Source organism: Pithys albifrons, chromosome 1, assembly GCF_047495875.1.
Source record: "Pithys albifrons albifrons isolate INPA30051 chromosome 1, PitAlb_v1, whole genome shotgun sequence".
In the NCBI taxonomy this organism is placed as follows: Eukaryota; Metazoa; Chordata; class Aves; order Passeriformes; family Thamnophilidae; genus Pithys; species Pithys albifrons.
Genome location: NC_092458.1, coordinates 55657846 through 55685240, shown reverse-complemented (window position 1 = coordinate 55685240; position 27395 = coordinate 55657846). Strand labels below are relative to the sequence as shown.

Genomic DNA, 27395 nt, shown 5'->3' with positions numbered 1-27395 from the left:
TCAGAGGTCTTTTCCCACCTAATGGATTCTGTGATCTCTTGCTTCTCACACTAAAAGGACAAAGGCACAGTTTTCTCTCCATTTGAGTCTCGACTCCGTTTCAAGTAGGTGATGAGTGGGTTGGTCGTCTCAATGTCCCTCTATGGGAATGACCTTTCCCCAGTTACTGCTCAGCCCTGCTGATCTCACTCCTGGTGGCTCTTGTCCACACAGCCCCTTCCCCTTGGGATTGTCTTCCCTTTTCCTTTGAAACAAAAGATTAGTCAAGCATATGATGCTTGCCATGCAGCTGCTTAATTGTAACTGGTGCAGCTACAGCTACCCATTGACAACTGAAAAAAAAAAACCTGCGAAGTTTGATTCAGATCTTGAGGGGTTCAGCATGAAGAGAGGCAGGCACTGATCTCTTCTCTGTGGTGAGCAGTGACAGGACCCAAGGGAATGGCCTGAAGCTCTGTCAGGGGAGGTTTGGGTTGGATATTAGAAACAGGTTCCTCACCCAGAGGGTGGTTGGGACAGGCTCCCCAGTGAAGTGGTCACAGCACCAAGCGTGACAGGGCTCAAGCAGCGTTTGGATAATACTCTCAGGCACGCGGTGTGCCTGCTGGGATGCTGTGCAGGGCCGGGAGCTGCGCTGGCTGCTCCGGCTGCTCCGTGCGCGTCCCTTCCCACTGGGCCTGCTCTGGGAGTGCTCTGCGTGCTCCCCGGCCAGGCGCGGGGCGGGGCCGGCCAGGGAGGGCGCGGCTTGGCGGGGGCGTGGCGTGGCTGGGCCGGCGCGAGGCGGGGCCGGCGCGAGGCGGGGCGGGGCGGGGCCGGATCGAGGCGGGGCGGGGCGGGGCCGGCGCGAGGCGGGGCGGGGGCGGGTCCGGGGCGTGGCGGGGGCGGGGCGCGCGCTGCTCCCGTCCCGGCAGCCCCCGCGCGGCGCGGCCTTGTCGGTTGGGAGCGGCGGCGGCGCCGCGGCGGCTCCAGAAGTTTCGTGGGGGCGGATGGAGGAGGAGGGGGCGGGAGCGCGGGCGGGAGCGGCCCCTCGGCGGTGAGCACCCACCCCGCCCCGGCACGGCCGCCCCCGGGCCCCCCCGCGCCCGCTCACGGCGTTGTGTTTCCTCGGCAGGTTCTCGGACCGGGACATCGACCGAGACCCGGCGGCGGCGGCGCAGGTGAGGGAGGGGCGGGGGCAGGCCGGGGAGCGTCGCTCAGGTGAGGGCTGGGCAGAGGGGCCGGCGCGGCCCTGTCACGGGCAAGGAAGGGGGACAAAAAGGCAAAACAAACCAACTTTTCTCTTCCGCGTAGGTAGATGGTAGCGCACGTAACAACATCAGTTGCGATTTGTGGTTAAAAAAGCCCCAAGCTCATTGGAGAAACGTATTTCGTCTTAGTTTTTACTCTGCCCGGATCTGGTTTTGTTTCTCCCTGCGTTTTGCGGGGACCATGATTGATTTGCATTTCATCTCGACATAATAAAATATTTTTTTTATGGCGAGAGCAGTCACGCAGCGGAGCAGCCTCTCCCGGGACGTGTCAGAGGTGCCCGCGCTGGAGGCTCAGGACACGAATGGGCAGGTTGCTGGTACTCCCCTCGGGGCCGTCTTGCCCATGAAGGGTTAGACAAGGTGGTTCTTTGGGGTCCCTTCCAGCCTCCTTGTTCTATGATTTTCCCTGTTAACGTGTTTTAATGTGTTTTCTTGGATTATTTTTACTTAAAACAGTTAAATGGGGAAGACAGAACTGGAGGGTAGGTGAGTGTTTCTAGTTAGTTGCTGGGAAGGGGAGAGGATGCCAATGGTTAGTTCTGCTTGAATGGAATAGGTAATAGAACTAAAAATTATCTTTCGCGAAGAAAATGGTGATGCTGAATTTTTCAGTTCTTTGGGGATTACACTGTAGCTTATAAAAGTTTTTTAAAAGATAAATGACATCTAAACCCTAAATATATCAGGCATAATAAAACGAATTTGAAAGCTAAAAAAAACCCCTAAGTTTCATATTCTGTGGTGAAAAAAACAAACTAAAAATCCAGGACACCGAAAGGTCTTTGAAAGTAGTGTAGAATACTGACAGATTATGCATTTGTATTTTTTCCTGTTTTAACTTAGTTGCTTTGCTTTTCTAGTTTATGTTTCAGTTCGTTGTACATTTAGTGCTTCAGAACATTATGTAACACTTTCTGTAGGCATTATTTAATATCTGACACAGTAATAGTGGTGTTAGTTGTTAGGCCTTTTTTAAAATTCCTGAATTAAGTTGGCAGGTGGTGCTTCATAGTCTCTGAACAGCTACGTCCCGTAGTTCACTGTGGCAGTTTGCTGACTGAAAAGCTTGGATCTACAAGTGGTATATGGTGCTTGCATGGTCTTGGGTGAGGTCTTTCAATTCATGTCCTTTGTATTTCTAATCTGAGAGACAATTCCCTCTTAAGTGCTGCTGTGTAATGCTTCCATATGTGGCTAGACTGTGTCCAGTTAGCCTGGCATTTCTGTACCATGTCTGGGATTTCTGATTGCTTTTAATTCCTAGAGGATGCTTTGGCTTTCTGCATGTACATCTGCTGCAAATGCAGGATCCTCATCCGTCTTTCAATACTGTCTGAATGATAAAGCTGTGAACTTATCAATGACTTTTTTTTCCATTTTAAGTTGAAAAGGTAGATTACTATGTGCAGTCAGAAAGTACATTTAATTCACATAAACTTTATCATTTAGCATAGAAGGACCTGAATGTTCCAATGTATTTAGAAATACATTTGCAATTTGTTCTCCTGGTAAATGCCTTCAGAGTCAAAATACGCAGACAGCACATACTTGAGTGGGAGGACAAAGTCTGAGCTTGTTGCTGATGTCCATAATCTGGAGTTCCTGGTGCTAGTCAAGTACTATTTGGCTTCTCAGATAACACAGGAATTACTTATTCTGTGCATGTGGCTGAATGAGGTGTGCTGACTTACCAATAGAAGGCCATCGAAGAGACTCGTTTCACACTGTTGAAATGCTTGACTTTGGTTTGCTTTGCTTTCCTGAGGCTGGTTCAGTAGGAGAATCGGTTCAGATGTTGCTGGTTCTGATTAGTGCTTCTGTCATCCACAAAAAATCACAGGGAATACTGTTTGGAGAGAGAGGTGATCTGTCATAGAAGTGACTCTGCTGGTGAATGAGCCTGCAATGTTCAGTGTCAGAGTCACACCCTGCTTGGTTTTCAGCATCAAAAGTGCTTCACTTCTCAGTGTAATATGAACCAATCTTAATATGTGAGTTGCCTCATATCCCTCCCGTGTGCAATACCTGTAACCGTGGGTATTTCTGTCATGATGATCGCTCTTGAATGGCTTTAAATCTCAGGAGGGCATCAGTTCAATTTGATCAAGGTACAATTTTCTACTGCCTGCTACTTTCTTCAGAGACCCCAAGGTTTTAGATTTTTGTGCTGCACCTACACACGTGTTTGTGTGTCTCACCCTGCTGAGAACTCATGCTATGCAAGAGGCTGTTATGGGCACTTAACTTCTGGTTGACATAAACAGTTTATGGGACATCTGTTATATAGAAAAAGACACTGATCTGAATTAGAACTAAGGCAAGTTTTCTTTCTTTTTTCCTCTGGCATGGTGGGACAGAGTTTTGGTGCTGTGCTGTGAATATTTATATAGGTTTAAAGCTTGTATCTTAGGTTCATGAACTTATCTTTGTTCATGCTTGCTAGATTCCAAGTAGAAGTCTGAGTAGAAGTCAACTTAGCAAACTGAGTTACTGTATTGTAGCAATGTACTGTAGTGGCTTTGGAAAACTTACTGTCTTCTAGCAAAGAGGAAGAACTTCTCTCACTAATAAGGAGTGAATTGGAGATGCTCTTTCCAGATCTGTGCTGTAACTGTGACTTTACCCTGTCTGCAAAAGTCATGAACTTTTCTCATAGAGAGCAAAGTATAATTATTTCAATTCATATATCCAGTGACTTCCCTTAACAAGGGATTTACTTTATGGTTATTTCCATTGTGCAACAGTGTATCCTCTGAGGTCTGTGCTCTGTAAATTTTTTGTTCTCCTGCTTTTATGCTCAGCATAAATTGAAAGAATCTCATGCTCAGTAATATGTTATGTGGTATTTCATTATGCTTTGAGCATGTTATCCCCACACAAGTGTCTTGACATACTCCATGTAGATTTCCAAATTCCTAATACCACACTGCACTCAAATCCAGCAGACAATCCTGTGTACAAATGTGCTGAGAATTGTAGGAAGGTCTTTGGAATGCAGAGGGTCATCTGTGTATTAGATTTCATGTTGGAAGCATTTGAAAGTCCTGTTTCCTTCTCAGTGAGAAACAGGCTGCTTGAATTCGATAGAATTGGCAGGTTCCTTGTACTTCAAACTTTGATGTTTAAGCTTTGTGGCTGAGAACTAAGGAAGAGCTGAACAGAATTGCCAGTTAGGGTATCATCATCCGAAATGTCTCCCGCTTGACAGAGTTTGGTACTGTGTTTTTATGGGAACTTCTGAGGTATAATTTAATTTTTTATTTCCATGTGTGTTTACAGGAACTGACAACAGCTTTGGAAAAGAATCCAGATGATGCTGAGTGTTACTGTCAACGAGCTTATGCTCGTCTTCTTCTACAGAAATATGCTGGTAACATCTTCAGACAACACTAAGAATCCTCTTAAAAGTATATTATAGCATGTTCTTTACAGAAGGTGTCTTCAATCTGAAGCCAAATACAGTAATGAAAGAAAGTGTTATCTGTAACCTTAATATGCTGCTTTTACAGTCAGTACGTAATTTTGTAGTTTTCTTTGATTGTTTTGTTCCAGCAAAACTTTCAATGGTTTGGGTACTCCAGAGTACCAGCTTTATGTTTGATTTCAGCCTAGTACTATCTTGGCAGCCTTTTTTTCCATTGACTTTTTAGACAGATTTCAAGCCTTGTGCTGTAAGTGTCTTCCATTGTTATGGTCTTGGTAGAGACTGAATCCTGTCATGGTAGGAATGTGATAAGTGAATAATGCCTGGGAAAAAGATTAAATGAATAAGATTTGGTTTGTTTTTGTTTTCCAGTAAAAACCAAACAAACAGATTGAAACTCTGGATCTAAGTAGAGAGTTTCACTAAGTCAGAGTCATTCTACATTTTACATGAGAGCTCTGCAGCTGCATGAAGGGTTCACCTGTAGCAGTTGTGGCTAGATTTAGTTGAAACAGTGTGATTTGTGAGCAAGCTAAGAAAGCCAACATGGTACAGTCTGAAAAAATTTCACTACTACAAGACTGACAATTCACTGCTTTTTGTAACATTATTATTACATTTCTCAACTTTAAACTGACTTTCAACAGATGCAGTTGCAGATGCAAAGAAGTCCCTAGAACTCAACCCAAATAATGCTGTAGCACTCCTTAGAAAAGGGTATGTATCATTTATTGTACTTGGTGAATATTGTGATAATCTCTAGGTCAATACTACTGTTTGGATTATGGTTTTGTACAAGCTTTTTGCAACACTGAATGAATAAATTTAATGACTTGTTGCTTGCAGCCCATCTCTAGTAAGGTGATGGTTATACAAAGCCTTGGGGCAGTCCCATGGTGTAAAGGAGAGCACTCTGGACTTTGAATCCCAAGGACCTGAGTTTGAGTCTCAGTGGGGACCGTCTCCTGGCAGTTCAGTGCCTCCCTGCCATCCCATCCCATCACATCTCGGATGCTCAGCAGGGTCAGCCCCGGTTAGTACCGGGTGCTGTGACAGTCCCGAGGACTTCACTGTCACTGTCCAAGCTCACTCGGCCGTGGCAGATGGACCTCAGGACTTAAAGGGTGGGGCCAGTTCTGTGCACGCTGTGCCTCACCTAAAACATCCACTGTGCAGGCCGGAAGGGCACACCCATGTGGGGAGAGCCCTTCCAAAATCTGGGTTCGTGAAGTCTGGCCATACATATGTACATACAAAGCCATTTAGTTTGGGGTGATTGTCTAAATGCCCTTGTAATTTCAAAAACACACCTCTTAGGTGATGTAAATTTTTACATGTGTCATTTTAAGCAATACAGCATGCCATCTAGAGAATGTGGATGAGACTGAAAAGTAATTACCGTTTCCTTGTGTGTTTTTTTATTATTGTCAGGTTAGGTGAATATCACATGAAAAGCTATGCATCTGCTTTAGAGTCTTTCAGAGAGGGACAGAGGTTGGACAGTAAGTATTAAAATTTCTTGTGTGTACAGTACTCCTTTGCTTATGCGAAAAAAAATGGGTAATGTGTTAGGTTAAAGTGAAGACCAAGAATTCTTTTTTAAAGGCTGATGAATTAGGTGCCTGACTTGAGATGTCTGACTTTTGGGAACATTTGTGCAATCACTGCATAAAAGTGTTAAAAAATGTACATCAAAGTTCTTAGCAATTAATATATGATTTTTTTTCTGTATAAAATGGAGAGTGTTTTTCACCTTCTTGGAGGTCTTGCAGATAAATAGTGGAAATGATGTAGTTGTAAGTGTCATAGAAAAGTCTCTGAACAGACCAGGCTCCTTATATATACCTGGAATTTCTTCTTAAAAGAAAGATAAACCAGTCTTTGGAAAGAATGTATAACTTGATGGGTGTTCAGACTGACAGAATAGACTTTACCTTACATTACATGCCAGTTCATCACAGAATCATATTTATTGCATCTCTTTTTTTCATCTTAAAGTGTTGGTTTCCCGGCTGGACCTCATCCTTTTTTAGTTTGGGAACAATTAGAGCTTTTTTAAAACCTGACCTTATTCTGTAGGCAGGAAAGGAGTAGTTTAAAACAGAAAGCTTTGGTAGAAGACGTGGGGAAGCACAAAACAAAGCAATTTCAAGATGCTTATGTGGCTCCTTTTTCTTCCCTTCTATCCCCCATTGTAAATAAAAGCCTCTCCTCCTTCCATTCCTTTTCTTCCAAGTAGCAAGAGGAAATGGTAAAAAAGAGCACCTTGAAAGGTTGCACTAATCTGATAAGCACTGTCGTGGTCTCAGACCTTCTAGTGTGTTGTCTGATGCGTGACAGTGGCTGGAACATGAAGACTTAGCAAAAATTTAGTTACTTTTGCTCTCCCAAGTAAGTGATTTGGTCCTCTGATTTAAAAGGGGAGTTTCATGTAAGTGTAAGTTAATTTGTGCTTGATGCCGGTGATCATTCTCCCTGCTACTCTTGTGCTTGCTTAACTTCTTCTGTCAGTGCATTAAGTCTGCTGAAAGCTACTGTTTTTGAAGTATTTTCCCCCTGGATGAATGTGTTGAAATGGCCCAATGAACAGACTGAGTGCTGAAGGCGGCAGAGGTGAAGTGGCAGAGCAGTGTTGGGGCAGTGGGAGTGGTGGTGGAATTGCAGCATCTCCAAGCTGTCAGTTTAGTCTGCTCTGGAATAGGAGTTAAAAATAAGAAATTTCAGTAAGTTCTTTCTGTTTTGGTAGTTTGGATAACTAAGTAGTCTCCACTAGTTTTGCACAGTAGAGAGAGAAGTTTGTCTTTGCAGTCTAGTCAAGTTGTCTATTCAGTATCTTTCCATGAAAGGACGTAATTCCTTCCAATGACTTACGTAGCTTTCCTTACTTGGTAGGTAACTTTTCATACATCTCCAAAATTGTCACTGGTGAGTTCAATTGAATGACTAATCTTTTATTTTTTCATACTCTTGTCCCACCCCAGGCAGCCGGTATCAGTTTGAGGTTTTTTATGTGCATGAATAACCTCACAATACTGTTTGTGTTGTAGGGCAAAACAGCAGACAGAGCTACACACACCATTTTAGATAAGTCAGTGAATACCAGGATCATCTTGGATAATTCAGAATCTCTGAAATACAGCACATTTTTCTGTGTTGAATTGCTTGACTTCTATCTGAATTTAATTTACTGTTGTTTTGCTGCTCACTCAGTTAAGTGTTTTTGAAGCTTTTTATCAATTCCTGATTACTTTCTCCTCTGAATGTATTTTTGACTGTGCTTTCTGTATCTTATTACAAAATTGTGAGATGAGGAGTCTCCTGAAGGCCTTTTTAAAATTACAGACTTAGTTGATTCTCTTTTGTATATTGCCTGATTTGCTGGCAAGTTTTTGTCAGTAACAGAATTTACCTGTGTGGAATGTTTGATGGATCCCAGGTGAAAAGAATTGTGAGGATGGGCATTTTGACAACACAATTAACTTCTAGTTGAATGCAGCTGATGCAGAATGGACAAAGCACAGGGGCAAAGTTTGGCACATACTGCTAAGCAGGTGGTAAAGAGAGAAGACTTTAGCTGTTGCTGCCTTTAGTGCTGTTGCTGTGTTGGGGAATTCTTGACTGGCAAGGCTGGTTTCTTTGTCACGCAAGGGGCAGAAGTACATCGGTACGTATTTCTGTTCCTTGCTTATGTAAGGGCTGTTTTAAATCTTAATCCCAAATGCTGACAACGATCTGCTTCCTGCTTGTGCTCATTTCTGGTGGTAGGACTGGCAAGCCCCAGGTACCACAGCAAGTTTCCCATTACCCGCCTTATGGGGATATTGAAAGAAGACCTGATGTGTTGAGTTGTGGAATGTGCAATGTTTCTTTATTTTATAAAATAACATTAGGAAGCAATCTTCCTTTTGCTTAACCATGCTGCAACTAAGGGAAGAGGAAATGGCTTGAGGAGTGGGGTAGCAATTTTATGATCTAAGGTACTCCTCAAAATTTATGTGCATTTTATGTTTGAAGGGGTTGGGGTATGTACGTGGTAAACCTGCAGTGGGGTCAGATTTGGTGTTACATGTCTACTGGGAACTCTTGTCAAGGTTCTTCAAGTCCTTAGCTGGATAGTTGCAGCGTGTACTCCCTCAGTGCCAATTCTCTCCATTGTAAAAAGAGAGGAAGTTCAGCTATTCTTGGTAGTTAGTCAGTAATGTTCCCACTTTATTGACTGTGAAAGATTTTTTGTTGAACTAAGATGATTGTTCTGTTGTTACACTGCTACCTTTTTAGCTATTTTCCAGTGAATTAATTTCTGGCCAGGGAGCTTGCTTCCTAGAACATCAAGGTCTTATTAAGCTTCTGAGATTTTGATTCATAGGGTAGAATTGGCATCTGTGTATTTCTTAACATTCCTGAAACTTTATTTGTGTTTATGTGAAACCACCAGGAGAAAATACTTGGTGTTTGTGAAAACTTGCACAACTTTGGGCTGTCCCCAGAACAGACTGTCTCTTCTGACGTTCCTCTAGAGAGGAAGTGTGTGACTGTTTGAAAAAGTAGTTTTAAGAAACATGTGTAAAAACTATACTCCGTACTTTCTCAGCAGTTACACGGGGTTGAATGGGCTGGAAAGCAATAGCATGTTTGGGTTAGTTAGACAAAATCTAGTGTCTACAAATTAACTTGAATTTAATTAAATAGTGGAGCTGTACAAAAATACTTAAAGCTTAACTGCAATGACAGAGGTTACAATAAGATAACAGGAAATACTACCTTTTTTAGTAAATAGATGCAGGTTTGGTACAGATTTGTTTCAATTGGCAATTGAGAAGAATTTTTCTTTATGCAATACATGTGGTGCTCGAAGAGTTTTAATGTTACTGTGTTTGGTCTCTTCTAGATGTAGATGATACCTTTACTATTTGGATTAAAAGATGTGAAGAAACACTGAATGGTAAGAAAAAACCCATTTACTTCATAAGGGATTTGATATGCCCTGTGCTTTGAAGCTGTGTCATGTTTTTCAAAGACTCGCCACTCTCCTCTTACTTAGAACAAAATAGTACATTGTTTTGTGTGGGTTTTTTTTTAAATCACTTTTTTCTATCTGTTGTTTCTCTTGGAGTATACACCCTGATCACTTGTATGGTTCAAATTTAGGTGAGCATTAATATTAAGTTTTTAGTGTAATCATTAGCTGTGACACGGGAGTTACCTATGTAGAGTTCAGACAATCATAATTAATTTTAACTCATGTTCATACACAACTGTGAGCTAACTTTAACTGTAGAAGGGGGTGTAAGCTTGCTATCTAAAACCAACATGAAAATAAATTTTCAAGTCTTGCTGAATATAAAATTGGAAAGCGGTGGAAATTGAGATTTAACTGGTGCTTTGGTGTCTTATCTGTGGTAGTCACTGCATGTGGGTAGTTTCCTTTCTTACCATCTTACATTGATGGTGCTCAAACTGTCTGTGTATTTCAGTGAGATAGAACAGGGTAGCCTTTGTTTTTTCCTCCACCTGTTGTGTCTTTCCCTCCTCTTTGTGGTGCACACTGGAGAACAGGAGAGTAAAACACGTTCATGTAAACCTGTTCACTAAAAACCAAAAAGAGGAGAACCCTTTTGTGTTGTATAGGAATGAACAAATTTTTGCTTCTTGAGATATTTTTGCCAAGTTTAATTTTATTTGGAGAAATCAGTTAAATGACTGGCATGCACAGTCTTACTTGCGAAGAGTTATTTTGGGCAACAATTTTCTCTGCCCTCTCAAGGAAAGAGGTTATAATACACATTTTTTGCTAATGTCATAATTACATTTCATAGTGTTTTTTTCTGATTCAACTCAGTTGTTCTGTTTTATCTTGAATATTCAGTCTTGCCCTTTGTGAGCCATTTGCTTGATCACAGAATCATTTGAATTGGAAAAGACCTCTGAGATCATTGAGTCTAACCATTGACCTAACACCACCTTGGTCAACTAGACCGCTGAGTGCCATGTCCAGTCTCTTCTTAAACACCTCCAGGGCCAGTGACTTCACCACCTCCCTGGGGAGCCCATTCCAATGCCCAGTCACTCTCTCTGTAGATAAATTCTTCCCAATGTCCAACCTAAACCTTCCCTGGCAGAGTTTAAGACTGTGCTATCTTGTCCTGCTGCTTATTGTCTGGGCGAAGAGACCAACCCCGACCTGGCTACAGCCTCCTTCCTTTCAGATAGTTATAGACAGTGATGAGGTCACCTCTGAGCCTCCTCTTCTCCAGGCTAAACAACCCCAGCTCCCTCAGCCTCTCCCCATAGGGCTTACGCTCCAGTCCCTTCACCAGCCTTGTTGCTCTTCTCTGGACCTGTTCCAGCACCTCAATATCTTTCCTGAACTGAGGGGCCCAGAACTGAACACAGTACTCAAGGTGTGGCCTCACCAACGCAGAGTACAGGGGAAGGATCACTGCCCTGGTTGGGCTGGCCATGCTATTTTTGATCCAGGCCAGGATTGCACTGGCCTTCTTGGCCACCTGGGCACACTGTTGGCTCATGTTGAGCTTCCTGTCAGTCAGAACTGTCAGGTCCCTTTCAGCCACTCTGTCTCCAGCCTGTAGTGCTGCATTCTGAATTCTCTGACACACCAGCAAAACAAAACAAAATGACCAGCAAAACAAGTCTGATTTTTTCATTACAGCTTAGTATTGGTTTTTCTCTTGGTCTTCATCTCTTTTTGGCAGTGTGTATTATAAAGAAGCAAAGGGAAGTTTGTTTCTTTTCAAACATTTAATCTGAAATATTTTAGGAGAAAATACTTAGAAGAGGGGGTACTGAGCTGTAGTTTAGATGCAAGTATTAGAGTACATTTAAGGTCATATGAGTGAATTTGCCAGATTTCCATCTCATTCCCCAGTGGGGTTTGCCTAGTGTGAGATGAAAATTTGATGAGACCTGTGTGCTCTTCCTATGGTTGGATGGGTGGATGATAGTGCAGACTCCCCATAAGTGATATTTTTTAAACTCTTGTTTGCTGTGATGTTGCTTTTATTAAAAAATGTCTGTACTGGCTTCTGGTAAGTGAGGGAAGTCGTGGAAATTCTGTTCATTCAGTTAATCAGAACAGGCTTTCTGTTAGAGTTGTTCCTTTACACGAGTTGCTTATTGAAGTCTGGCTAAAAGGTAGAGAGTCACAAAAGCGAAATACCAGAGGTAGAACTGACGTGTTTAAGCCTTTTGCTGTTGCAACTGGAGTAAATACAGGATGTCTGCAGTAACTGAAGAAAGCTGGAATAAGATTATGCTTTGTAAGTTCAATGTGTTTTTTTCTGAAAATGCAACTCTTTTCTTTCTGCAGCATCACAGGCAGATTTGGTAAGATGTTTTCCTTAATATCTTCACTATTTTGATGTCTTTGTTAAGCTAGAGCACACTTTTGTGCTTCAGTGGTTTCACGTCCGGGCTTTGAAAGTAATGTTTGCTATTGTATGCATTTCTAAATTATTTAGCTTTTCTTCTAAACATAAGTGCTTTTATATGACCAAGGCTGCAAAATTTGAACTCTGAAAACTCCTAGGAATGGCATACAAATCTGGCAATTACTGTGCGGTCACTGAGTTAAAATTTAATTTTCTGGCTTGCAGTCTGTGGTCTAAGTTTACAAATTAACCAGCTTCTGTTGTCCATATTAACTTGATTTGGAGTGTTAGAAAGTAACTTTTTCCTAGAAGTTTGCAAGTGGTTTGTACAGGCTTTTTTTCTGCTATAACTTGCTCTGCTTTCAGTGTTCTTTTTTTTATCGGAAGTGTTCATAAGAAATGTTGACATTGATCTCTCTTGTTTTTTCCTGAGACAAAAAAAGAGGGAATTTTTGTATTGCATGTTCTTCTCCCTCTTTAATAGTTACTTAAATTTTTTACAGTTTAAGAATAGAGGGGAAAACTGTACAGAAAGCATGGTGATTATACACAATGACAAATTTCAGAGGTAAAAGGTTTTTATGTTTAAAAGGTCTACCTTGAGTTCTCAGATCTATTTCAGGTTTCCTTCGTGATTTATAGATTAGTAGCATAGTCACTGTATGTTTTTCAGGTATACATCCAGGAAGAAATAAGTTAAAGATGAATTATTGCTATTTATAAAATGCCTGATCAATATATTCTAAGTTACAGATTTATAAAATGCCTGATCAATATATTCTAAGTTACAGATTGACATATTTAATGTAAATTGAAACTTTTTAATTTTTAATCTGGCATAAATGGATAGGAGAGCAGTGAAGAGCTCCACCTGTAAGTTGATGTTCATACATAAATGAAGGCAAAGGGAGCAGGTGAAATCAAGAAAAGGGTATCAATTGTTATGAAAATGAGTTGTGCCTTTGCAAAGCACTTCATATGTTTTCACTTATACTGATGTAACTTTCTTTCTAATGGAATATCCCTCACCTAGAATATGCAGCAGCAACCTCTGCCACCAAAGATCAAGTAAGTTGACTTTAGCTTTTGCTCTGAGATTTGAAATAATTGACATGTAGCTACTCTTTGGCTTGAGGATTGGAGAAGCAAGGTAATTATTGTATAAGTTTTTTTGGGATCACTTAGACTGCCACGTTTTTAAAGTAAGTTTTTCTCAGTGTCATCACTTTTGTTCAGACTAAATGGTACTTTCAGGAGAATTAAACCTCACTGGGAAAGAGAGGAGTAACATAAGCATTCTGGCTTCTAATTCTGTTTCTAATTCTCATGCTGAGCTTAGTTCAAAGCCTGTCACATTTGTGCCTAGTATAGTTAATGTTTTTGAGATACTTTTAAGATCCTGAACTAAAAGGTGTATTTCATTTATAGAAGGCAAACAGTATTATGAATTGGCTAAGACAGTGATTTAATTTTGATAATATTTCTTGATTTAAAAAACTCATTTGTTCTTTAGTTGTACTGTCAATTTTGCAACTGCCTTTTTAGAGGAAGGGGAAGAAATCTTACTTTGTATGTCTTCTCTGACCCATTAACATACACAACATGCTGCTGCAGATTTTGGTATTCATCTCTATAGCTCTTTCAGTCAATTCCTCCCCCCACCTTTTTTTTTTTTTTCAGATATGACTGGTACCAAACAGAATCTCAAGTAATTGTGACTATAATGGTCAAGAATGCACAGAAGGATGATGTCAGTGTGCAGTTTTCAGGGAAGGAGGTGATTTTTACTGCTTATTGATACTCATCCCTGAATTAAATCAGTCTTTAAGCTGTAGTACTTAAACCAGTGAACATTACATGCTGTAGTAGCATATGGAAAGAATGGCAGAGCTGGTCTGCTGTCTGAGCTTGTTTTATGTCCAGTTACACTGTGTATGTGTGTGCCCAATGAGGGGAACTGGGGTTGATGTCACAGCAGTGTCGATGGGATTTATACACAAGTAGAAGTGTGGTGTGTGTGCTGCAAAGGCAACATCTGGTTATTGGCTGCCTGTGTGTTTAGAGGGTGGGGGAAGAAGTGGTCTGGCTTAAACGTTGGAGTATACACGCACCTGGAGAACCAGGGGGCAGAGGCAAGGTGTTCTAAAAATAAGTACGAATGAGTAATATTTTGCTTTAGGACAAATAGAAAAAGAATGAACATTGGTGGGTGGATTTTTTTGCTTTTGATATCAATAAAATTGCTTATAGCAGCAAAATACGTATTTTTGTGAAGTGCTGTAATCTCCTTAATGAAATACCATATTTTGTCCTGATGAAGTTCATTTTTAATTTAGCTGAGAATATTGGAGTGTTAGATTCTTATTCTAACTAAGCTCATACTTCATAAACTGCCAGAGATACTTTGTTGTTATTTTTTGCTTTAGGTTGTTAAAGTTCTATGAGCACTTGCCATATAGTTTGTGTGTATTAGAAGAGAAGTTGCAAATTGTTTTCACGCTCCATTTTCAACATACTGATATTTCATTTGCTGTATAATTTTTCCACCTAAGAGCTCAGGTGAAGCTGACAAGTTAACAGGGTTTCTGAGTACTTGCGGCAAGAGCTGAAATCTCCTGTTGATTTTCTAGTATATTTTAGAAACACACCTTGTCCAATAATGCAGTAATGTAATGATGTCTCCTGAAATTATATTGATTTAAATGCTTAATCTTGGTGCCAAATGACAGCCCTTTACTTGAAAGTGGAACTGCTGCCAGAGATGACCAGAAATGTGTTTTTAACTTTTAATAGGTGAGTGCATCAGTGAGACTTCCATCAGGTGAAAACTTCAACTTAAAGCTTGATCTTCTTCATTCTATAGTGCCAGAGCAAAGTACATTTAAAGTGCTTTCAACAAAGGTAAGCTTCTTAAAGTGGGAATTGTTTCTTTGACTCTTCTGATTTTGAAAACGTTTCTGCTCTGTTGTCTTTTCTCTCTGTGACAGTCATAATATCTTGTTTTTCATATAGAAATGCTTTTTCTTTCTTCAAGGTGCCTTTCAGCTAGTGGGAGGCTTTCTAAACTTGGGCAAATATCAAAAATAGTAATGTGATGGTGCTTATTGAAGTGCAAATGGTTGGGTTATGCTGCGGATTCTTTCACTGTTGCTGTATAAAGAAGACTGTGATCTTCACGATTAAAATACAAGTATTAGGGAAGTATGAATGTCTTTTTGCAAAACTTTCAGGAGACAGTATTACCTTGTGAACCATTGTTATCTTTGTGTGCTCAAGAAATAAAAGTCACACTTTCAAGATTTCAGTGTTGAAATATTTCTTTACCCTTTCATGACTTCTTGCTGGTAAAGATTAACCATGGAATTAACTGCTCGTGGCTTTTCAAGAGAGTGTATTCCACGCTGTTCCTGAAAATAAGTACCTGCTTGGAGACACTTGAAAATTGCACAATGTGAGAGAAGGCTTCTGTCTCAGCATCTTGTCTCTTCTATGTTACTGGTATAAAAAAATCAGAAACAGTCAGTGGTCTGGCCTAGCATTTATTGTTGGCGTGACATGGGCTTTTGTCCGCTGACCCAGCCCTGAATCCCTCACTCTGGTGTGTGATGTTGATTCTTCCCTTGTATTTCAGCAATGGCTCTGCAGAGCTTATGGAAATCCTCTTGTGTACTCATGTTCCATTTCACCTGTTCCCTTTTCAGAAAGGTACCTGTAATAGTTCTTACATCATTTCAGGGAAGAGGGATTTCAGGATGTCATGAGAGGATTACTATAGAAACTTGGTCTTGTTTCTCCACTCTTTGCACTGAGGAAGCCGAGCAGGTTGTGCCATTGAGCCACACAAGCTCTTACACTGTGGGGGATAAGCAAAGTGCTCAAAGTATGTAGAAAATCTTCTAGTCCATTATATTTCTATAAATTTGAGTGGAGTGGGCATGGACCTTTTCAAGAAGAGGAGCTTTGAGGTCCTCTTTGCTTTATGTTCTTACCCAGCTTGTGCTATATTTTTCCTTTTGTCTTGAAGTTTACTGTTACCTTCTTAGGAAGCATCTGCATGCACTGAGCACTGTGGAATTCACTGGACTGTCTTTTCACACTGCCATCTCTACTTTGGGGTTATCTCTGAATTAATCCCTAGTAGTCTAGAGCCTGGTTTAGACTGAGGTTCCAAAAATGCAGTGAAAACCTTAGTGATAATCAGGCAGTGTCCTAACTGTAAATATTTTGCATTTATTTTCAGAAGTTACTGAAAATAGGTATTTTTGAGTGAGTATTTTTGAGAGGAAATGGGGATAAGAGGGAAGACAGAAGGTGTTCTGACTGCAGAAGTCAGTGCTTCACCGTGTTCTTCCTTTTGTTGGAGAGAGTAGTATAAGGTTGTCAGTGAAGGAATACAGTTTAAATGATGCTCCAGCTGCTTCCTGTTCCAACCACCAGATGGAGTCTGGCTGAAGAAAAAAACTTAAAAGCAGATCTGTGTTAAGCATTCAAAGCCTTCTTTACAGGTTTAGAATATTTTACTTTGAAAAATTTTAAGCACTTTAAGGGAATGATGCAGCCTTAGTGTTTGACTATTAGAAATTCAGATTTCTTGGGCTTTGTGTATGTACTTTGTTCTTATTATCAGTATGGAAAATAATGCAGTTTTTACTTTGAATAAACTAGCTTAATGATTAGAAATTCTCAAACCCCTCACAAATTACTTTTTTACTATTCACATGAAGTCCTTTTGTAAGGACTTGGAAAGAATGACATAATCTCAACATTATCCTAATGATATGAACTTTTTTTTACTACATACTCCTAAAGACAGAGAGTTTTCATGGGATAGAAACTGATCTATTCATGTGGAGTAATAATTTCAGGTAAGAATAACTGCATTTGTTCACACTGCATTATTTTGTGCTGCTGCTTTGAATGTGTGAGCCATGATGCCATTAGTATTGTATAGTCTTCCCTGGGCAACAAAGAGTCTGGCCTTTTTACAATTACATGGGAAGTATATGAAGAAACAGAGTGGAATGTGTGAGCAGGCTATGTGGTGAATGGTTTGGGTTTTCCATGAACTTCATAAAACTAATAGATTTGGTGGATAGAGGATGAAAGAACAGAACTGGCAGAACTAGAACAATCCTGTGTATTTTGGAAGAGAAGCTTGTATGGGCTTTCTCGATACTGCTTGAAATTGACAAATGCAAACAGATAAAGGTAAAACAAATTCAGGAGGAGAAAATAGCCTTAACTGTATCTGCAGAACTACAAATTCTGAAGTATCTGCAAAGAGCAGACAGAACTTACAGACTCTGGGATCAATTCTTTCAGAGAGGGTTGACAGTGGTGAAAAATGCAGTTGATTGCATAAGAGTTGTTTCTGTACCAGCAATGAAATTAAAATTACACTTTTCAATCAATCCATGCTGTGTCTAGCTCTGAGATACAAAGTCTGTGTGGAAAAGAACAGAACTAGCAAGTGGTACAGAGGTAGCATAAATATATGTTTTGAGCTGTTAGTGTGGTTTCTGTTTGAGCAGGAGTAAATTAGTGTTTATCATCTGTAGGCTTTGATTTCAAGCTGTGAGCTGGGAGAGGTAAAAGTATTTGATGATAACTCAAGAACAGCATAATACGTGAAGTCCACTTTTGAGAAAAGAATCTTAAATCTTTCTTCATGCGTCTCCGTATATTTTGCAATTGTCAAGAGTGTTACAGATGATACAGGGTGCCTTTAGTAGTGACTGTATGCATTACTGACATAGTTCAACAATTTTTTTTTCCCAGTTTAAAAGTTTGTCTGCTGTTCAATAGATAACACTGCCTGCAAATTCAGCTTTGAGTTGATTATGGCTAGGGTGGTCCCATGGTGTAAAGGAGAACACTCTGGACTCTGAATCCCAAGGACCTGAGTTCGAGTCTCAGTGGGACCGTCCCCTGGCAGTTCAATGCCTCCCTGCCATCCCATCCCGTCACATCTCAGATGCTCAGCAGGGTCAGCCCCGGTTAGTACCGGGTGCTGTGACAGTCCCAAGGACTTCCCTGTCACTGTCCAAGCTCGCTCGGCCGTGGCAGATGGACCTCAGGACTTAAAGGGTGGGGCCAGTTCTGTGCACACTGTGCCTCACCTAAAAAATCCACTGCGCAGGCTGGAAGGGCACACCCACGTGGGGAGAGCCCTGCCCAAATCTGCATTCATGAAGTCTGGCCATACATACATGATTATGGCTCCTGCTGACATTTAGTTGCAAGTTACTTAGAATTACCTGGTGGTGTTCAGCATATAATTCTCATGATCTAAAGCCCAGCTTAATGTTTGTGTGAGAAAATGCTGAATACCCCTGTATTGAGTCCTTCTCTTGAGGGTATTGCTCTATCTGCATAGCATTTTGTACATGAATGGCACAGTTGATACCTAGGTCCGTTGTTGTTACTGATTGTATTCCTCATCTGTCAAAGGTATCTTACTGTAGTAATCTGATCAAGTGAAAAATTAAAGCTCCTCTAAAAAGCAGCATATAAATTTGAAATTTGTCTTAAAAATGGAAGCTGACCTCATCTTTGCATGTAGCATGGCTTTGTAAACAATAGGTATTATTTTCTGTGTTTTAGTGGTCATCCTCACTTGTGTTCAGGTGTCTGGTGAAGGGGAGGAAAACTGCCACGCTGAAAACTGCTGCTTGCATTCAGCATTTAATAGAGGAAGGTACCTTTAGTGGTGCTACTTGGTTTTTTACTTTTTTTTTCCAGGAGAGGGAGCCAAAATACAAAGGCTGGACCAAGTTTGTTCTTTGGAAGTTGTCTGTGTGCAGTTATCCTGTAGCTCAGTGTGCCTACTGTCATAGCGCTCCCTTTTTAAAAGGAGAAAAGGCATAAAAATTTTAAATTAGTGACTAATAAGTTTAAGTCAAAATTAGCTGATCTATATCTGTCCAGAAAATATGTCAGGAAAGTGGAAATAGCGTAAGGATTTCTCATGTTACGAAATGGTTCACTTTCTTTTCCCTCTTCTGTTCAGCATATCTGTTAATGTATTTGGGATTCCAGAGAAATATTTTGTATTGTTCCCTTGGAAACTTGTGTAATATGAGCAGTTTCCCCAGGTCTTGTGATATGTTCTAGGTGATGCCTGGCATTTTCTCCTCCTTAGACTTCAAGAGGAGAGTGAGGATGAGTATGTGCTTTTAGCACATGTGTTCATGAGCTTGAAGGAAATTTGAGATAGTACTTTCTCCTTTTCTCCCCGTCTACAAATAGTCTGGGGACAATTGCTGTGAGTTTTCAGTTTTCAGTCGTTTGGGCTTTGTGCAAGCAATGACTTGCAGCAATTTAGAGCCATTTGAAAAAGTGGTTGCTTTATCCTAGAACTGTCCTTTAATTAGAGATCAAAGTTGTGGTGCAAACAGGGGAGGTGTTAAAAATCCTCAGCTTCTTTTACAGTTGACATTTGTTGCTTAATAGGGATGTCTGAGGTAGAAGCATGCTCTCAACAGCTTCATGCCAAGAATATGGTTGTGTGCATCAGTGGAATGTTGTTTTTTAACTCAAGCCAGTATTTTGCTGTGCAAACTCTGAACTGTCCTGTGAAGCTGACTGGAACTGATGCTTGTTCCTGAATGTAAAGGAAAAGGCCAAGAGTGAAACTATTTCACACACTCCTGGACTGTCATCAGAGTCTCTATTCAGAGGCCAGTGTCACGAATAGATAAACAGAGAAACAGATTTATTTTAAATGAAGTTGGTTCTTACTGTTGCAGTCCAATCCTTAAAAGATAGTTTCCATATTGGATATTAAATTGTTTGCAGGCACTGAAATACAGATCTCGCTGCTCTGGTGTACTTGTTTTCTTTGTGAGGCATTCATACAGGTTGATATCTCGCATTCTTGCACATGTTCTATAAATTATAAACAGATAGTTAAGATGAGTTAGAGACTTTTCTGGCATCTCTTGCATCCTTTAGGCAGGGATAATTGGAGGGGTTTCCTGGACAGACCAATCTTCCCAATGATTGGTATGGTACTTACTTGCCTCAAAATAAATTTCATTTTTTTCCTAATATATGAATTCAGATGAATGTGAAGCAGATTTAAACTTCCTAATGCTCTGAGGTCTATATTTTAAACAAGCATATAAGTCAGTCCCTGTGCCTTATATAAATGCATAAAAGAAAGCTATGCATAGGGGTTTTTATCGGTTTTGAGAAAAAAATGGGTTTAAGAACTTGACCCTGAGATTAGCTCAGATGGTTAAAACTTGGTTGTAATAATGCCAAGGTCATGGGTTCAATCCCCTACGTGGGCCATTGACTTAAGGGTTGGACTCAATGATCCTTGTGGGTCCCTTCCAACTCAGAATAGTCTGTGATTCTGTGAAAACTGTTGGGATCGTGATGATTTACATTGAGGGTGCAGTGATGAATGGCTTTAGAAGACTTAAATTGTCTGTATTGCCAGCTCCTTCTCTAAAATGAGAAAATGTAGTAAGTGTTGGCAGTGTATTATCACTAGGAGGAAACTTGAAGCTTTCTGCCTCAGTTCTCCATAGTGTACCTGGCAAAGAAACTGAAGGGCATGTGTTAAATCCCTTCTGTTGCAGTATATATACCCTCTATAAAATTAATTTCTTAATTATCATTTACGTATGACAACACTGTAGAGTTATTTTCATCCTAAGGTATTTTGTTTAAAGTTGTGGACCAAGGATTTTGGAACTTAGACTGTAAGTCACATATAAAAGGTCTTTGAATAACTAGGTTACCAAAACTGTAAGTGCATGTGCTCTTAAAGGTAAGTTTGAATAGGTCATACATTTTTAGAGGACTGTGCTATTTTGTCTTACAAAATTCATGAGATGACCATAAAAAAGCACAACTCTAAACACCTAAAATTTACAACTCAGTCAAGGCAGTCAGTAGTTCAGTAAATAATGAAGCAGTTGATTAGAAACCCTGAATTCTTGTTTTCATTAGTTTGGTATAGCAGAACATCAGAATTGAAAAGGGTATTTTTGGTGCATCTTAAAATGAGTGGCTGAACTGCAGCTTAAGCTTTGCTGGTTCTGATTCCCTTCATCCATCTGATCAGAGCTTGACAGAAGTTTGTCAGTGGCGAATGAACTTTCCCTTAGCATGGACTGTAAAACATAAAACACAGTAGAAATCAGAAAAAACTCTTGTAGCTTGTCAGTGTACACCAGAATCTCCTTTTAGGGAGGAAGATAAAATTTCTTTCATGTATCTCAGTTAAACTGACAATATCTGTCCCAGAACGTAAGTTTAAGTGAAATTAGTTCATTGGAGGTTTGAACATTTTAACAGAAACCTAGAAAATTAATGTTGGCTAATTAGTGTTGTGTTGATCTTTAGCAAAGGGGAGAAATTATTTCTTAAAACTGTATTAAATGCTCTTTTATGCCAGTCATCCTAAGTAAGGGGGTTTTGTGTTTTTATGCTATCAGTGAAGTGGTTTGGAATATCTTTTGAGTCTAACTCTGTGGCGATTTCTGGTAGCTAGCACTTGGATTAAAATGCAAACAGCTGTATGTAAATCTCTGACAGCCTTTAAAAAATTGACTACTTTATGAGTAGAAAACTGTGAGGTGAAGTTTACCTATGTGCTTTCACTGTGGGTGGAATTTCTTCTAGACAATAAATCCCCCATTAGACCCTCTTCTCAGAAGGGCAGGTTTCTCTAAAGAAAGTATTTCTAACAAATAGTGCATGAATTACTCTCAAAATTCCATGTTTCTTTTCCTCTCTGCCTTGCTCTTTGGGCCCCAAATATAACAGACTTAAAAATTGGAAAGTTTGTTATATCTGCATTGGAACTTCTTATAGACCTGGAGTACCGGGTCCAGTTTTAGGCTTCCCAGTGCATTACAGGCACTACTGCAGTGAAGCAAGTCCTAGCAGAGGGCTACCAGGATGGTCAGGTGAGTGTGCAGTATGAGCTACAAGGAGAAGTTGAGGAATTAGGCTTGTCCTTAAGTGGCATGCCAAATGATTAATTTGCAGTTAAATTTTCCTGTCTTCTATTTTGAAGTTGGCATGAGGCACACGGGCATACGTTTTATGAAATAAAAATGTTAAAGTAGTTGGCAAAGTGTTGATGTATTTCTTTTGCCCAAATGAATTTTTTTCAAAGGAGAGGAAAAAAGCTAATAGTGTTTGTGTGCTAGATGTGACACAAATGTCCGTACTGATGTGTTACTTTTCTGTCTGATAGCTGTCAGTATCTGTTCTAAAACATTCATTAAAATGTATTTATTTCCACTTGTGCACATAATTGGGACTCGCTAAGTTGTTCCTCCCTGGATCAAATAAAGCTCTCAAGTTGAAGAAATGTGTGCCTTCATAAGTAGATTTTCATAGCTTTATATTTTTGGAAAATGTGGTTGTATAATGGTATGAAGTTAATGATTTCCCTAGTTTTGCTCCTGCCTGCCACTTCGCCTAATGAGTAACTTCAATTGAAGTGTATGGAGTAGATGGGGTACAAGTTTAATCATGTCAGAAATACATTCTGTCTCAGTTCTTCAGCTGTCTATAATTGTAGCTTGGCAGGGTTGAAATGGTTTAGATTTAAGAAATCTGCATCTTACACTGGGAATTAGTTTGTATCATTTGCCTTTTTTTTTAGGGATGTTTGTCATGTAATACTGGCTTAGGGACAGTTTGAGAGAAAAGTGGAAGAGCTAGGAGATTAAAAAAAAGGAGAAGGGGGATTACTGGAGCAGCAAAAGTAAAGTTCTTCCTTATTTTCTTTTTTTTTTATGCGTGGGCACAGTACTCTGAGAAATAGCCAAAGGTAAGGGCTCTTGGAGGAGTATTCTGAGTAGAAAAAAGGTCCATGTTTAGTAGCTCTTCTCAGGCGTGTTGCATTAGAGATCATTTGTGGTGTAAATAGTCTGTATTTGCCTACTGAAAGGTACTGATGAAAAGCCTGAAGTATAAGGGCAAGAGGAGACAGTGAAAGAAGAAACAGAGAAACTGAAGAGGTATAGGGCTGAGCAGCTTCAGTATCAAGCATTTGATTTTTTTTTTTAGACATAGTGGGGGATGCACTAATAGAGTATAAAAATCTTGAAATTAGGGTGTCCTCAACTTAAATGCACGGCCCAGTTGATAATAGATTTTCCTCAGGTTGAGAAGAGTTTACATAAGAAACAGAGGAGAGACACATTTTTTAAAATTAATACTCAGGTTTCACTTGTAACTAATTAGTGTCTTTGTAAGTAGCTAATTAACTTAAATGTTTGACTCATGAGATCCAAATCCATCGGGGAAATAAACCCTGCTAGTTCTACCACTTGTGGAACTACTTGATTGTCTTACATGTAGATACACAAATATTTTTTGCTTCCTTAAGCTAATTGCAGAGCATTAGATTTATGAGTGTAGGTACTAAAAAATGACCTTTAAGGTTGTAATTTCCAAAGTGTTTTTAAAAGAGTCCAGTGTAGGAAGCTTTGCTGAGTTCTTTTGTTTTATTGAAGAATAATTATTGGCGCAGTTTGAATGCTGCTTCTGCACAGTTTAACAGAAATCTCTGCATCCTTACGGAGTGCGATGTTAAACTCTGGAATACAGACGTTCTTTAAGGGCAGTAGGTTGGGCATCTGGTCCTAACACAATATTTTAATTTTATTTGGTAATTTTTGGTTCTATGACTTTATTTTAGAAATGGATATTCTGATGTTTAATTTGTGTCTTGTAAAGTGAATAAAAACATTGAAAATCCAAGAGATACAGGGAATGGGAAATCAGACACATGGGGGTATTGGACTTACAATCTTACTGAAACTCTCCCCTGCCTTGAAGGGCATTCCATGCTTCATGTCTTAAACTTTTTGTTCTCAGTACAAGTTAGTAGTGGAAAATGGGTATTTAAACTTGTCTAGGGAAATGGTAGCTTGCCCAGGGGGAAAAAAAAATAAACAATCAGAAATTAATGTTCTGATTGTTAAATTGCAGCATGATTGCAAACATGGAAGCTTTGAAACTTTGAGCTCATTATTTTTATAAAATATCTCAGTGTGTTGCTTACCATTGACTGATTCAAAGAATAGATTAAATAAAGTTAAAATTTCAGATGAACTTGATGCCGTGCAAGGAACTTGCTGTTCAAATCTTGGGTTAGCTCTTACAGTGGCGCCTTTGTTCTTGGGTCTGCAGGGATCCCCAGGTTGTAGTGGCTTCTGATAGAGCTGAGAACTCGCCTCTGCTGAGCTGTTCACAAATAAGGAACTGCTGAAGTTTAGCAAACAATTTCAGTTAATTAGTAGCATCATATGAACTTTGTGACATTTCCTTCAATGAATTGGAATGACATCAGACAGTCCTTGTTTTGCAGACATTGGTTACAGGGTTAAAAAGCTGCAAAACAAAGGAGAAAGTTAATTACAAAAAGCCATTTCAGTATGGTTGTCTAAAGGGATTATATGTAGTTGTGAACAGGGCATGACATACTTCACTTAATTTTGTTTCTGCTGTGGTAATTGCAAGCATATCCATTTTTAATTGCCAGTTTTGTCAATGAATACTAGACAGTTTTCTCCATAGCAGTGTTTGTTCATTGAACCAAATGAATACAGCTTCTGAATTTCTCCAGTCGGAAGATCTGCATAGTCTCAGGGTGTTTCTCTGGTTTGTGTACTACACATCAAACATGAAATTTTTTGGTAAATGTAATGTAAACTTAGATCAAGTTGGATTTTGTAGTCTTTCAAAACCACTATTTAATTATTAGAGCTGCCTAGCAAGAAAGGGATGCTTGAAAGATAGGATCACTTTGGTGCCTGGCATTGTAGAGACATTGGGATTGATCATTGCTTTTAGGATGCCATAGTTTTAAAAAAGAAGCAAATGAATAGTAAACAAAAGAAAGTTAAGTGGTCCTGAACAGAAAGGTAGAAATCTGATACAGGAGCTGTGCAGGCTCGGTTAACATGTGACTGGAACTCAAGTAACTTCATCTTGTAAGATAGGTAAATTTTGCTACGATACAGAGGCTGTTTTTCTAAAACTGAAAGTATGTGTTTTCTTACAGCTACAGGATCCAACTACTTTGGAGCTGTTTGGCAGAACTGTTTGCCATCTGGATTAATTGGTTCTTTGTCTCTTGTTTTGTAGGTTGAGATAAAAATGAAGAAGCCAGAGGCCGTAAGATGGGAGAAGCTGGAGGGCCAGGGAGATTCTCCTAAGTTAAAACAATTTACACCAGGTTTGTTCTCTGAACTATTAAGTATTATCGAGTTTATTTGTATTGAGTTGCTTGCCGTTATTAATAATAGTTTTGTGTTAAATGTTCTTAATAAAATCATAGCTTCATATTTGCAATGAAAAGCCTAATATTCTTATTTTCACTGCCAAGAACTGACAGAACACGTCTATGGGCCATTAGTGAAACATAAGTATTAAATTTAGTCATAACTTTCATTAATCTGATGGATTGTTAAGGATATATACTTGTCATTAATTCCTCTGGGTTTATCTGTATGGCCATCTATTTTGGTCTCTGTTTTGCAGTTCCGTGTACTGGTATGTGCACATTGTTATGTGCATTGTTGCTTTAATAAGTATTATTTACTTAAATACTGCATTTCTCTTGGAAACTAATATTTCAGAGTTTTTCAAGATGGATTAACAATATGTCTCTGAGAGAATTTGAATTTCCTAATTTATTTATTTCAGAAATTTTTTGAAATTTAGCTTAACTTTTCCTGTGGCTGTAGGCTGCTCTTTTTTTTCTGTCTGCAAGTATCTCGTACCTCATTTTGACTTTAATTATGTTGCTCTTGTCCAGCTTTTTTTTGTTAGGTAACTACATTATGTAACTTTGTTTACTTAAAAATAAACATTGGCAATTTTTAGTCTCCTTTATTTTCGTTACTGCAATTCTTGTGTCATTTAGGAGGAATCCATTTGCATTTTCATGTTCCATTATCATCTCTGATTCATCAGTTACATATGTGTCTCTGTGTTCTCTATCACTCTAGAAGTCGTGAGAAAATGCTTAGTTAACTAACACTTCTGTTTTCAGATACCCAGCACTTATATCCGTCATCCTCTCACTATACAAGGAACTGGGACAAACTGGTAGTTGAAATCAAAGAAGAGGAGAAGAATGAGAAGTTAGAAGGAGATGCTGCTTTAAATAAACTCTTCCAGCAGATTTATTCAGATGGTACAGATGAAGTGAAACGTGCCATGAACAAATCGTTTGTAAGTCTTCATTCTTTTTCTGTGAAGAAATACATGACCTTTGCACACTGGCACAATTTACTAAACTTTGCATCAATTGGGAAGCCTCTCATACCAAAATGTTGGGCCTATAATGAATGGCCATGGTTCTACTGGAGATGCTGGTACAACTACTCTCACTGAAAGCTACCATGTTGCACAATAATCAGTGTGACTAAGTCCAAGGTTGTGCTTTGTCACTGGTCTCTTCCTTTCAGTCAGTGTTATCAAAAGAAATAGAGGGTTTGGCTCATACAGAGCTTGAAAGGATCAAATTCCTCTTGATTGCTTGTATTTATTTAATTTATAGTCATCACAGGCAAAAACATGACTGACCCTTCCAAAGCTTCTTGTTAGTGAAGTAGCATCTCATTGTGTCCAGTACTGATAAAAGTCCTATTGGGCTGCAGATGATGGAATGATGGCTTTGTCAAACTTAATTCTATAGGGACACAGAATTCCTGTGCAGTCACTACACTGTGAAGCTTGTGAAGCTTACTGTAAGAGATGTGGCATTTTTATTGCTAGAACTCTCTAGCAAACTAAATGAGCTTTCTCTTGTGTTGCAGATGGAGTCTGGTGGCACAGTTCTGAGCACCAACTGGTCTGATGTTGGTAAAAGGAAGGTAGAAGTAAATCCTCCTGATGACGTGGAATGGAAAAAGTTCTAATCCTATTTTTGATCTTTACCATCTATGTGTTGCCATAGTCATGTACTGACCACTGTGTATGGACATAGCATTCTTGGATTCAAAGCACTGAATGTTCCCTTGAAAACAGGAATTGTCCTTACATTTTGCGTGTTCTAGAAATTCCTTCATCCACAGATGTTAAAGATATACTCAAGAGTGGAACCCTATTTTTATCACCTCTGTCTAATTTCTGGAAATTGAGTCAATCAGTCCAAATTTTCTACCGCCTTTCTCAGCTCTGCTCTTTGGGATAGGTAATCTCTAATGGCTGGTCAGGATTACTGCCTTACACCTGGTATTTCTGTTCAGTAACTTACTAGATCTTGGCAACTTTGGGTAAAAACACTTTTCAACAACAGTGTTAAAATTGTTTGCTCTTTAACTCTGCTAAATAAAACTGTAAATACAA

General features: G+C 39.5%; 1 protein-coding gene across 1 annotated transcript; it reads left to right on the top strand.

Annotated features, from left to right (window-relative positions):
• The first annotated feature begins 936 nt into the window (after positions 1–936).
• SUGT1 (SGT1 homolog, MIS12 kinetochore complex assembly cochaperone) lies at positions 937–27395 on the top strand. The gene is made up of 13 exons (XM_071550387.1): positions 937–1033; positions 1112–1157; positions 4530–4620; positions 5322–5391; positions 6106–6176; positions 9563–9616; positions 12002–12018; positions 13096–13130; positions 13743–13839; positions 14856–14963; positions 25185–25275; positions 26095–26276; positions 26864–27395. The coding sequence occupies exons 1-13, from the start codon at positions 987–989 to the stop codon at positions 26963–26965; spliced, it is 1011 nt and encodes a 336-aa protein (XP_071406488.1). The 5' UTR covers positions 937–986; the 3' UTR covers positions 26966–27395.

What these genes read in the sequence shown, in the direction of transcription:
- SUGT1 (XM_071550387.1), top strand. Translation starts at nt 987, where the DNA reads ATGGAGGAGGAGGGGGCGGGAGCGCGGGCGGGAGCGGCCCCTCGGCG. An exon ending in CCTCTGCCACCAAAGATCAA is followed by an intron (nt 13,131 to 13,742) that starts GTAAGTTGACTT and finishes TTTTTTTTTCAG; the next exon opens with ATATGACTGGTACCAAACAG. An exon ending in TGCAGTTTTCAGGGAAGGAG is followed by an intron (nt 13,840 to 14,855) that starts GTGATTTTTACT and finishes AACTTTTAATAG; the next exon opens with GTGAGTGCATCAGTGAGACT.